At 39.0% G+C, this 12320-nt stretch overlaps 1 protein-coding gene across 1 annotated transcript; it reads right to left on the reverse strand.

Annotated features, from left to right (window-relative positions):
• Nucleotides 1-978: 978 nt before the first annotated feature.
• LOC131240258 (probably inactive leucine-rich repeat receptor-like protein kinase At5g48380) lies at nucleotides 979-8069 on the reverse strand. Its single transcript, XM_058238380.1, has 3 exons — nucleotides 7526-8069; nucleotides 6457-7346; nucleotides 979-2138 (listed from the first exon to the last, which is right to left on the reverse strand). Exons 1-3 carry the CDS (start codon nucleotides 7530-7532, stop codon nucleotides 1137-1139), a joined length of 1899 nt encoding a protein of 632 aa, XP_058094363.1. The 5' UTR covers nucleotides 7533-8069; the 3' UTR covers nucleotides 979-1136.
• Nucleotides 8070-12320: the final 4251 nt, after the last annotated feature.

The raw sequence follows: 12320 nt of genomic DNA on the forward strand, positions 1-12320 counted from the left end.
TGTACATGCACCAACAGACTAACATTCTCAAATAGAAAAACATAGCTGATATGCAATGCAATTGATCTTATACACTGACTAAAATGATGCTGCTTCTCCAAGTTCAATGCCTACTTTAATGTGTTCTCATTTGCTACCCTCACGTTCAATGTCCTGAATTTCTGGACAAAAATTAAATTCACTTGGGCAATCAATATTGACACAATCAAGGGGCATCAGCTTGTCATCTCCATCTGTAAAATCATACTTCTCGCCAATAGCTCTTAGAAGATGGTATATACTTGGAACATCGTCAGCCTCTCCTCTGGATCTAATGCAACACAAGCAAATGCAATTCCAAGGAACTCAAGAATCTCACCATCACAACCTCTTCCAGTCCAAGACTCATCCATGGCATAGTAATTTGAAAGATAAGCAATCCATTCCATTAAATTCCCTTTGAAGTTTTCAAGAGCATTCACCACTTGAGTCGGTTCTTTGCCAGTAATCAGCTCAAGCATCACCATTCCAAAGCTGTACACATGACCCTTTGTAGTGGGGACCAATGTGGGCACGTACTCAGGTGCGATGAAGACCGAATTTAAAAAATTTCCAATGACGGAAGTACTAACATAAGTTTGGAATGGAATCATGAACCTTGCATATCCAAAATCAGATATTTTAGGCTCATAGTCCTCCAATAGGATGCGTTTGGAGCTTATGTTGCGATGGATTATACAAGGACTACAACAATGGTGAAGCCACACCAGACCTCATGCCACTCCAATCGCAATTCTCAGCCTTAGAGACCATTCTATGAATTTGGATTTGTCTTTTGGGTGATGACGGTTCTCATATAAAGATCCTTTGGTCATATATTTGTATATCAAAAGTTAGGGTGTTTTATGCTATTTGTATTAATCTCAAGTACCATTCCTCCTCTGTAAGAGTCACCCACAATGCCTTCTGGCCCACCTCACTAATGGACAGACAGTAATGTAACATAAAATATTCGAGACACACATAACAGATGGAATATATAGTTACTCAATACAACAATGCATACATTCCAAAATATGCAAAACATAGCTAATATGCAAATCCAATGATATTCGTGAAATTACTAGAAAACAAGTCTTCTTTCTTCTTCGTACCTTTCAATGAATTTTCAGTATTTGTTGTGGCATTGTAATTAAATACGCGTAATCAGTATCAATTGTATTGGGTGGCATCTGTATCTCATCTTCATCTATAAAACCATCTCTCTTCCCAATAGCTTGTAGAAGCCGGTATACTTCGAACATAGTAGGCCTCTTGTCTGGATCAGACACAACACAAGAACAAGCGATTCTGATAAACTCAAAGATATCATCATCATGGCCCATCCCAATTAGCAACTTATCAATGGCATCAGAGAGACAAGAATTATTTGAAAGAAAAGCAATCCACTGTACCAAATTCCCTTTGAGGTTTCGTGGGGCCCTCGTTGCTCGAGTAGGTTCATTGCCGGTGACTAGCTCAAGCAATACTACTCCAAAGTTGTATACATCTCCCTTTGGAATGGCTTCAAACATGCGAATGTACTCAGGAGCAACATAACCCACATTACCAAATATGGTATTAATAGTACTACCCATAAGCCTCGCGGATTTGAAATTGGAGATTACAGGCTCATATTCTTCATCCAATAGTATATGTTTGGAGGTTATGTTGTAGTGAATTATACATGGATTGCAATTATGGTGTAGCCAAACAAGGCCTTTTGCCACTCCAATTGCGATTCTCAACCTCAAGGGCCATTCAATAACATTGGCTTTGCAGTTTGTCTTGTATAGCTGCTGATACAGAGTTCCTCTGCTCATGTATTTGTATACCAAAAGCCTCTCCTTCCTTGCAATGCAAAAGCCTAAGAGAGGAATCACGTTGCGGTGTTGTATGCTCCCCAATACCGTCGTCTCGGATATAAAACGTTTTATGGAGCGGTGAGAATCCTCCATTCTCTTAACTGCAATGAAAGAACCATCTGGAAGCACCCCCTTATACATTGTGCCTACTCGCCCAGAACTGATAATGTTATCTTTGCTGAAATTATCAGTGGCTTTCATGAGATCTATCAACCTCATCTTCGGAACAAATTTCTCGAACGTGGAGACCCGGACCTGGAAAATCACTTCATTAGTACTGGATTAATGAGCAAAATTCTTATTGAGTAGGCAAGTTTGTTATACCTTTATTGTGGAATTAACAGATTGTATATATATGCATTAATAATGGATCAACACAATAATCTTAAGGCGTAAGTGATTGGAAGACATTTTTAATGCCTCTATGTCATTGATGAGAATTTTGATCTTCCACACCTCACACTAGAAAACTTTCAATAAGACTGAGTTTTTATATCTTATGTTGGTAAGGGACCAAGTCATTAATTTATAGGAAATAGGGCCATTGAAGCTTACCCATCACATTTCTCCCCTCTAGCGTATGGGCGGTGTAAAAATAGGAGGATGGTTATATGTGCAGGCGGCACCACTCGGTTCCATAGATGAATAGCATGAGAGATGAGTGATTTCAAAAGGTTGGAGATTCATATGGCCCTGCCTATGGTTTTAATTTGAAATCCACTTCCACCATCAAGTGGATCACCCAATGTTAGATCAAGGGACTGAAAATCAGCCCCAACATGATTTCTTAGTTTTATCTAAGCTGTTCATGCGTATTTTCGAATCATTTTAGGGTATGATCCCAAAAATGAAGCAGATCCAACGATCAAGTGGACCACACCACAAGAAACAGTGGGGATTGAAGGCCCACCTTCAAAAACTTCTTGGGATTCACAGAAGTTTTGGATCAGGTTGATATTTGTGTTTTCCCTTCTTTATCCAGGTCTGTATGACCATATGAACAGGTTGAATGGCAAATAAACATCATGGTGGGCCCTAGGAAGATGTCAACACGTAGCATCATTGTTCCCACTGTTTCTTTTGGTGAGATTCACTTGAGCGTTGGATCAGCCTCAGTTTTGGAGCCATGCCTTCAAGTAATATGAGAAAATGGATCGACGGTGTGGATAGAACACATACACATGGTGAGGCCCACAGATCTTTACCATCTATACACGCCCATGCTGTGTGGTACGCTACACAATCTAAGTCTGTTCCGAAAACATCATTCTTTTCTTAGAACTAATCATATTTTCTTGGTACTGGACTATTTGCTAGGAACTAGTGCGGTAGGCACACCAACTGTGATATTTTACTGGGCCCAACCTTGATGTGTATGTGAGATCAACTCTGACAATTATATGTGTAATCTCATGGCAGGTTAGTAACCAGAAAATCAGGATGATCCGTCATTCAATTGAGGCACACCAAGGAAAATAGTTGGGAGAGAGACGTCCACCCTTGATTTTTACAGGGCCCACTATAATGTGCATGTAACATCCATTACACCCATTAGATGCGAAACCAAAAGATATCCTTAAAGGCTAAAAATTCAAGCTCACATGGATTCAAGTGGATCACATTTAAGGAACAGTGTAGAGGGTGAGATTTTTCCATAAAAAAATTCCAATCATGTGGCCCAACTGAAACAAAGATCAGCACATTTTTTGGCCCTGGCTCAAACATGAGGTGACTCACCTGATGGTTGGGGTGGATTTCAATTTAACACCACAGTGAGGCCCACCCGGCCCAATCTAGGTACTCATTCTTCCGAGTAACGTGGAGCAGCTTCTCTTCGCAGGAGAGCATTTATTAGCATTAGTTGATATTTAAATAAATTAGGCGATGGATGTCAACAGAAAATGGGATGACTTAGGAAGCTGCGCACATGTGATGTGTTTGTGCCATGCATATAAGAAATCTGATCTGTTAATTAGATAAGATTTTTAAAAAACTTGTGAATGACATAAATTTTTAAAATGATTAATGGTATGCTATTTATTTACAAGAAAATGGGGCTATTAGAAATCCATTCTAGCTGTACATATTCAACTTATATGTGTGGCTTCAGTGATGATGATTGTTTATTAATTTTTAGTAGATAAAATATAATTAGTATGCCCTATTTGATGTATAGGGTAGATGTTTGATATATAATTTCTATCATACTTACATAAAACTTGATATTATACATACTAACATGTGTCATATTACTAGCGATAGAATAATAATTTTTTGATATATAACATACAGCTAGTTAGACCAATTTAATTTGTCAACTAGTTGTGTGTGAGCATTACTCATATATATATATATATATATATATATATATATATATATATATATATATATATATATATATATATATATATATAGGTTATCAAAATGATCAGCTTGTGCCCACAAAAACCTTCCTAGTGCTCACAAGTCATGTTTATTTGTCATCCACTTATTCATAAGGTCACATAGACTAAATGATGTGAAAATATCAGCTTGATCTAAAACTTATCTAGCCCATGAGAAATTTTCAATAATAAGAGTTCAATCCCCATCATTTCTTAATGTCTCGCCTACTTGCGCTTTGAATCCATCTCATTTTATCAGGGCGTGAGCCCAAAAATGAGCTGAAAAAATGAGGAGACTAGCATCGATAAAACAACTTAAATTTCGATGGGCCTACAGAGCTTTAACACCAGCTGCTGGCTGGTGATCGGTCACAGCCAAACCGCGTCCCTGGCCCTTGAGGGCTTGGGTTGCCTACTGACGGCTGTCCAAAATACCAAAAGCTCAATGGTTCATTCTCTCAATGGAAAATTTGTTACAAGGATCGCCCATTTGTTCATCTGCCAAAGACAAATTATTCTCACTGAATGGATGATTTGGATCAACCATGATGGGTTATATCTATTGCAGTGGAGCTTGAGAAATACGGTTTCAGGAGGTCCAGCGAACTACTGAGCCAGTCTTTTACATGCCGATGCCGTCCATCCCCAAAAAGACCAAAAGCACTCACGACTAACACTCGAGACACGAGTCAACATGGACGCGGATTTCCTGCCAAAGGCTTTCGCAGGAAGTTCGTGCTCTGGGGACCTATGTGGGGCCATCATGATGTTATTGATAAATCCACCGCATCCATACGTTTTTTGAGATCATTTTATAGCATGAGGTAAAAAAAGAACCGAATCCAATACTCAAGTGAACCGAATCCAATACTCAAGTGCGCCGAAAATGTAATAATTGAACGTCCACAGTTGAAATATTTGTGGGGCCGCAGAAGTTTTGAATCAAGCTAATATTTATGTTTTCAGTTCATCTTAGTAGGAATGACATTGTGAACGGTATGGATGGCATATAAGCATCACTGTCAACCTCAGGGAGGTTTCAACGGTAGGAATTTCCCTAACCACCTCTTACTTTACGACGGCCTACTTGAGTCTTGTATATGACTTATTTTTTGCCACTTGTTCTAAAATGAACTCACAAAACGGATGGACGGAATTGATTTATCAAAAACATCATGATTGGCCCCACATAGGTTTCCGCGCAGGAATTTAGTACGAGAGCCTGCAGGAAATCCGCGCCCAGTCAACATGCCATGGGCACCATCGCCTAAGACTACTGTGATTGTCAATCACCATTTAAAAGTAATGGTGACTATTTTACCTTTAAAAAGGGCACGGTCGTGCATCAATCTAGACCATCCAAATCCTTTGCCCAAATTTGGATTAAACATAATAGAAAATTTAAATCGAGAAAATGAGAGTAAGCATTTACTTTGAATCATCTAGATTAGATCACTCAATATCTTACATTTAGCCATCTATTTAATTGAATGGGTCAGATTGTGCAGTGTAAATTTAAAAGTATGGACAGCGGTGCATCAGCGCCACGTAAGAGATCAATGATTACCATTTTTTAAATGGTGATAAACTATGATAGTAGCCTATCCTCCATAGTCAAGAGTCAAGAGTTGATGCTAAGAATGATAGTTCCCCACCATTTTAAATGGCAGTGACTCCTCGTTGATGAGCATGGCTCAGCTGTACAGCAATCTAAACCATTCGAATCACTAAGCCAATCACGGATGTGAGCATGACCCAAAATCAACATGAGGAGATGATAACAATCATGTTGTTTTATTGAGAAATTACGTTTTAGCACACTACGTGCCACTGGGCATTTAGAAAATAGTGTTGATAGCTGGCCGGTGAAAAATAAATGCTTGTGGCAGTCTAGCATGCATGAGTTTCGTTGGACATGCTAAAAAATAGTGCTGTTGTTCCATCCGGATACGTGGCCACATATAACAAATAGTCCGATTTTGGTTAAACGTGTGTAGTTAAATTAGGTGTTGACGTAGGGAAGGACGTAAGGTTAAGCATCGTCTTCCTAAGGGTAGTTAATTATTCTGAATTCATGGAATGTTTCTGTACTCCTCACAGAGGAACCTCGAATTCACGAGGAAATCTACTGACTGAAAAGGAAATCTAAATCTCACTATGGTGCATGAAGAGAAACGAAATCAGCTTACCTTGATGCCTTTGGTTCCTTTAATACTCTTTGCCCACTTGTTTCCTTCAACCTCTTCTTCCTTCTTCTTCTTAGATACTTTACGGAAACTGAATAACAGAATAACACCGATAATTATAACTGAGAGCACTATCCCGCCAATGGCCCCACCAGTATTGATGACACTGGTATGTGACTTTTTCACAGGTCCTCTGCAAACAACATCCAAAGGCGTCCCACAAAGTCCCGTATTATTAGCAAAGCTAATGGCCAGTATTGATTGCCGCTTATAAAAGGGAGGAATTGGTCCCGACAAAGAATTGTTGGCGACATTGAACTGAGACAACCGATCAAGCCGGCCGAGTTGCCAGGGGATCTGACCTGTAAGCCGATTGTTTTGGAGACTAAGTGTATTCAGGTAGCTACAATTCCCAAGGCTATCCGGAATAACACCGGTGAAATTGTTATAGGAGAGGTCGAGGGTTGTCACGTATGGTATTAGTGAACCAATGTTATCAGGAAGGGGTCCGAAGAGGTCGTTTGTCGATAGATCCAATCCTGTCATGCTCGTGCAGTTCTTGAGAGCCACCGGGAACCGACCTTTGACGCCCATTTTTGGGAGCTGTATGTTTAGGACCTTGTTTTCATCATTGTGCCAGCATTCGATGCCATAGAATTTGCAGATGTACGCTTCCGTCATGTTGTCGAAATTCCACGAAGAGAGGTAACCATTAGGGTCAATTAGTGATGCTTTTAGGTCTTTCAAGCATTGAATATCACTTGCTACACCGTTGCAAGTGTCACTACTCAGCCCCAACCAGAAAAGGGTAGGAAGAAGAAAGACAGTAGCTCTGCTTCCCATCGCCATAGACATGAAATTTACCATTTTACTTCTCTTTGCCTCCTCAAAAGCTGAAATACCAAGTCTTTTACCCTCCTCAAAACAAAAAATTACTAACTACCCATTTCAGCTATGCTACTATAACTCATTAAAATGCATGAAATAATAAAATCAAAGCAAATCAAATCAAAAGTTTTTAAGTAGAAGGAACAAGGAATTCAACCACCCTCCTGCAACTTCATTCACTTACCATACATAGTCAAGAAGCAAAGCCCACAAAACCTTCCCAGGAATTCAAAATCCCATCACCCATTAAAACTCAAAAGATGAACACCCAAGATAACTCTACCTCTACCATCCTTTAAAATCCATGAAGAACCTGAAGATAACCACATGAAATTTATAAACCAAAAAAAAATGTTTAACAGCTGTGAGGAAAAATTTTGGAGTACAACCATCATAGAGTTCCTCAACACAGGGTTTATTTATAAGTTGGATGTTCACAACAGCGGACGCGGATTGCTGTCCCTAGGCACAGGAAGTTCCTGTAGTCAAGTCAGAAGCTGTGTGGGGCCTACAGAGATGCCAGTGACAAATCCACTCTGTTCATCAGTTTCGCAAGACCACAAATGAAATGAATCTAATAATCAGGCAGATCCAAAACTCACGCCGGGCATACCACACGAAACAGCAGGAATTGAACACCCAACATTGTAAACTTTTTGGGGCCACGGAAGTTTTGTATCAGGACGATATTTGTGCCTACACTTTAGCCTCATTTTTAGATTCATGTCCTAATCAGGCCAGCTCCATGCTTCAGTAGTGGAATGGATCTGTTTCAACATTAAGGCCGGGGGATCAAGTACCCATGTGGTCTGGGTAGGTGTGTGACTGTGTGGAGTGTTAGGTGTGTGACTGCGTGGAGTGTGAGTGTGTATAAAATTATATATATACACGTGTAGAGATAGAGAGGAATGCTCACCAGCGCACCAGTTCTCACCAGAACTCGTGAGGTGTTCTCACGAGAATCGGTGTGCAAGTGAGCATTCCTATATTATTATTATTATTATTATTATTATTATTATTACTATTATTATTATTGCTTGTCACTCTATGTAACATGAGAGAAGTGTGGTCACTTTTTGTAACATGACGGGAAGGGTGAGCGTGAGTGAAATTCAACTTGTATATCACTTGCATCACCCCTTGTTTATGCTTTAGCCTAAAAGTCAGGCTGATTCAACACTCATCAGGTGGATCACCCCAAAATATTATGCCTGATAATCACTAAATTCACACGATATAGCTCAACTGAAGTTTGGAAACTAAATACTTTGATTTGTGGATAAGTAGTTTATCCTGATGAATGGATTAGATTTTATGGATTTTAACTTTACGTAAAGTATCAGTGCCACCGCTGCTGCTTGGGTGTCTAAGGCACAAGACATTTTATTTGTCTACAGTGGGCAACACCACATTTTATAGGCCCATGAGCTTTGGCCTGAAACGCGGTTTTGCCAATGAACCCAACACAAGCCAGCTAGCCGGTGTTAAAGCTCTCTTTGCCCTACATGAATTTATTTTATTGATATCATTCATTAATTTTTTAAACACGCTAAAAAATGAGACAGATCCAAAGCTCAAGTGGATTACAGCACAAAAAACAGAGGGGACAATAACATCTGCTGCTAAAACCTTCCTAAGGCCCACAAGTTATGTTTATTTGTCATCTGACCCTGTTCATAAGGTCACGTAGACTGGATGATGTGAAAATATCAACTTGATCTAAAACTTATCTAGCCCTGAGAAATTTTCAATAATAAGAGTCCAATCCCCATCATTTCTTATGGTCCCGCCTACCTGCTCTTTGAATCCATCTCATTTTTGGGCTCACGCCCTAGAATGAGCTGGAAAAATGAACAGACTACATTGATAAAACAACGTAAATTTTGATGGGCCTACAGAGCTTTGACACCAGCTGCTGGCTGGTGATCGGTCATGGCCAAACCGTGTCCTTGGCCCTCGCGGGCTTGGGTTGCCTACTGACGCTGTCAAAATACCAAAATCCCAACGGTTCATTCTCTCCATGGAAAACTTGTTACAAGGATCGCCCATTTGTTCATCTGCCAAAGACAAATTATTCTCACTGAATGGATGGTTTGGATCAACCATGATGGTTTATATCTATTGTAGCGGGGCTTGAGGATTACGGTTTCAGGAGGTTCAGCGAACTATTGAGCCAGTCTTTTACACGCCGCCCATCCACCAAAGAGGCCAGAACGACAAAAGAGAAAAACGAAAAGACTCATGACAAACAGTCGAGTCAATAGTCAACATTCCATGGGGACCATAGCCTAAGACTCCTGTGATTGTTAATCACCATTTAAAAGTAATGGTGACTATTTTACCTTAAAAAAGGAACAGTCGTACATCAATCTAGACCATCCAAATCCCTCGCCCAATTTTAGATTGAACATAACAGAAATTTTAAATTGAGAAAATGAGAGTAAGCATTTACTTTTAATCATCTAGATTAGATCACTCAATATCTTACATTTAGCCATCTATTTAATTGGATGGGTCAGATTGTGTAGTGTAAATCTAAAAATATGCTTGTGCTCCACAAATTTGAAACGTATAGACAGCAGTGCATCAGTGCCACATAAGAGAACAATGATATTGATTACCATTTTTTAAATGGTGGTAAACTATCATAGTAGCCTATCCTCCATAGTCAAGAGTCAAGCTTTGTTTGCTAAGAATGATAGTTCCCCACCATTTTAAATGGCAGTGACTCCTCGTTGATGAGCATGGCTTAGCTGTACAGCAATCTAAACCGTCCGAATCACTAACCCAATCACGGATGTGAGCATAACCTAAAATCAACATGAGGAGATGATGACAACCATCTGATTTTGTCCCCCGAATTTGAAGATAGGCTGAGCCAACTCACTCTTATTAGAAGATCTGCCAATATCTCTATCTTCGAACTTATTGGGGAATTACTGGTAATCTAAGGTTTCACCAACACCAAAAACTTTTCAAGAAAGACTTTGATGGCCTAGCAATGTTTTCTGCTCGTGCCCTATTACTATTTATCATTTGCTGCATGGCCCCTCATGTGTCACAGAGTGTTTCTACAACTTCTGGCATAGCAGTCGCCTGAGAAGAAGATTGTGCTTCCACATCGACTGATTTTATCTGATATCCCTCATCTTGTGGTTCATCTATAGTCTGAATGGGATTACCAACATTTGTTCTTGCTTTAGCAATCTTGTTGTTTTATTAAGAAACTACGTTTTAGCACACCGTGTTCCACAGGGCATTTAGAAAATAGTGTTGATGGGCGGCTGGTGGAAAATAAATGTTTGTGGTAGCCTAGTATGTATGAGTCTCATTGGGCATGCCAAAAAATAGTGTTGTTGTTCAATCATGACACGTGGCCACACATGTAATAAATAATTTGATTTTGGTTAAACGTGTGTAGTTAGATTAGGTATTGAGCGTGCTAGAGTCATGTTCGACTTAAATCGAGTTGAACGTTTGTAAACCTAGGCACTGAAGTAGCTGGATTAGGTTTAGATTTATGAAGATTGGCCTAATTGTTCAGTCATCGATTGTTACAACAATCAATTGATTTTAGAATAAGAGAGTTAGTTTTTTTGAATTACATTTTTTTGCCTTGAAGACTAACTTTTTTTAAAAGTGATACCTTGAACCATGTTTCTCAATAAAGTTATGAAGACATTAAAAATAAGGCTAAATTGCTGATTTTATTGATTTGTGTATCAAAACAATTAACAAAGAGATTTTATTTATTTATTTTTTTTTTTTTTAAGTAGAAGGAAATATACTCGCGAGGGTCTGTGCTGGAAAAACAGTCATGAAAAGTACTAAATTGTGAGACGATCGTAGCATGAGATTCACATGACATAACTTCTAGGGATCTACCAGCGGGGCCATGGATATTTAAAATACTCTTACACATACTGCAATGATACACTAGACAGTAGCAAAACTATAGGCTCCAAACTTATTGCATCATGGCTAGATAGAAATGGAGTGAACTAAGCTAAGAACTAAATTAATTAATAAGTGTCCATGGATTATAAAAATGATAGGTAATGCAAAGCTGAAAAGAAATTGATTAATTTGTGTTGGGGAGGGTTCAGAAAATTAATTGATTTGTGTTGTTGGGGGCCTGAAACTCTCCTTTGAATATTGCTTTTATAAATTTGTAGAAGTGATGGCTTTGCATAAGATTCGGCAACATGAGAGATTTAAATAATTGGTCTGCAAATCTCATTAATTCTCCTCGTAAGTATAGCCCATTATATTAGGCTATATCTACAAGAAATCATAGATGCCTCTTGCTATTCTGTCATGCATAAAAATATTTATATGAGTCTCCACATCGCTAGATTTTTTTGTAGGAAACTTTGCCCTTACATTTATGTCATTAGGCTCTAGTATCGGTAGAGAGTTGTTTTTTTGTGAAACTCTAGCATTTAATGTTTGTTAGAGATTTACTTTGATGGAATTTACTTTGCAAATAGTTAATTTTCAAGAAACTTTAACATTTAATGCTCTCATACATACATACATACATACATACATATATATATATATGGGAAAAGGTTCTATCAGTTCGAGCTCATGGGAACCCCTCCCAGGAGGTCGAGTTGTGTGGGCCCCACCATGATGTATGTCAAACATCAACACCGTGCATTTGATGGGTCCCCTTTAAATTATGGGATATCCCAAAAATCAGCTATATACAAAACTCAGGTGGGCCATACCATCTAAAATCATGTGAAAACCTGCCTAAAACATATAAAAGCACTTGGTGGGGCCCACCTGAAATTCGGATGCGTTTGAAACTTAGCCTGACCCCTCATCCAAGTGGGACACACATAATAGATGTGGTGGGCCCAAAAAATGATTATGAATGTTTTAATGGAAGGTAACCCCTCTCAACTTTTGTATGTGGTGTGGCCAACACAAGTCGTGGATTGACTTAATTTTTAAGCCCTAGGCCCACTATG

This window comes from Magnolia sinica, chromosome 3 (genome assembly GCF_029962835.1).
Source record: "Magnolia sinica isolate HGM2019 chromosome 3, MsV1, whole genome shotgun sequence".
Classification (NCBI taxonomy): domain Eukaryota; kingdom Viridiplantae; phylum Streptophyta; class Magnoliopsida; order Magnoliales; family Magnoliaceae; genus Magnolia; species Magnolia sinica.

Bases quoted from the DNA above. Each gene is read 5' to 3' on its own strand.
- LOC131240258 (XM_058238380.1), bottom strand. The intron at 2,139-6,456 runs GTAAGCTGATTT...GTGATTTTCCAG, and splicing joins AAGGAACCAAAGGCATCAAG to GTCCGGGTCTCCACGTTCGA.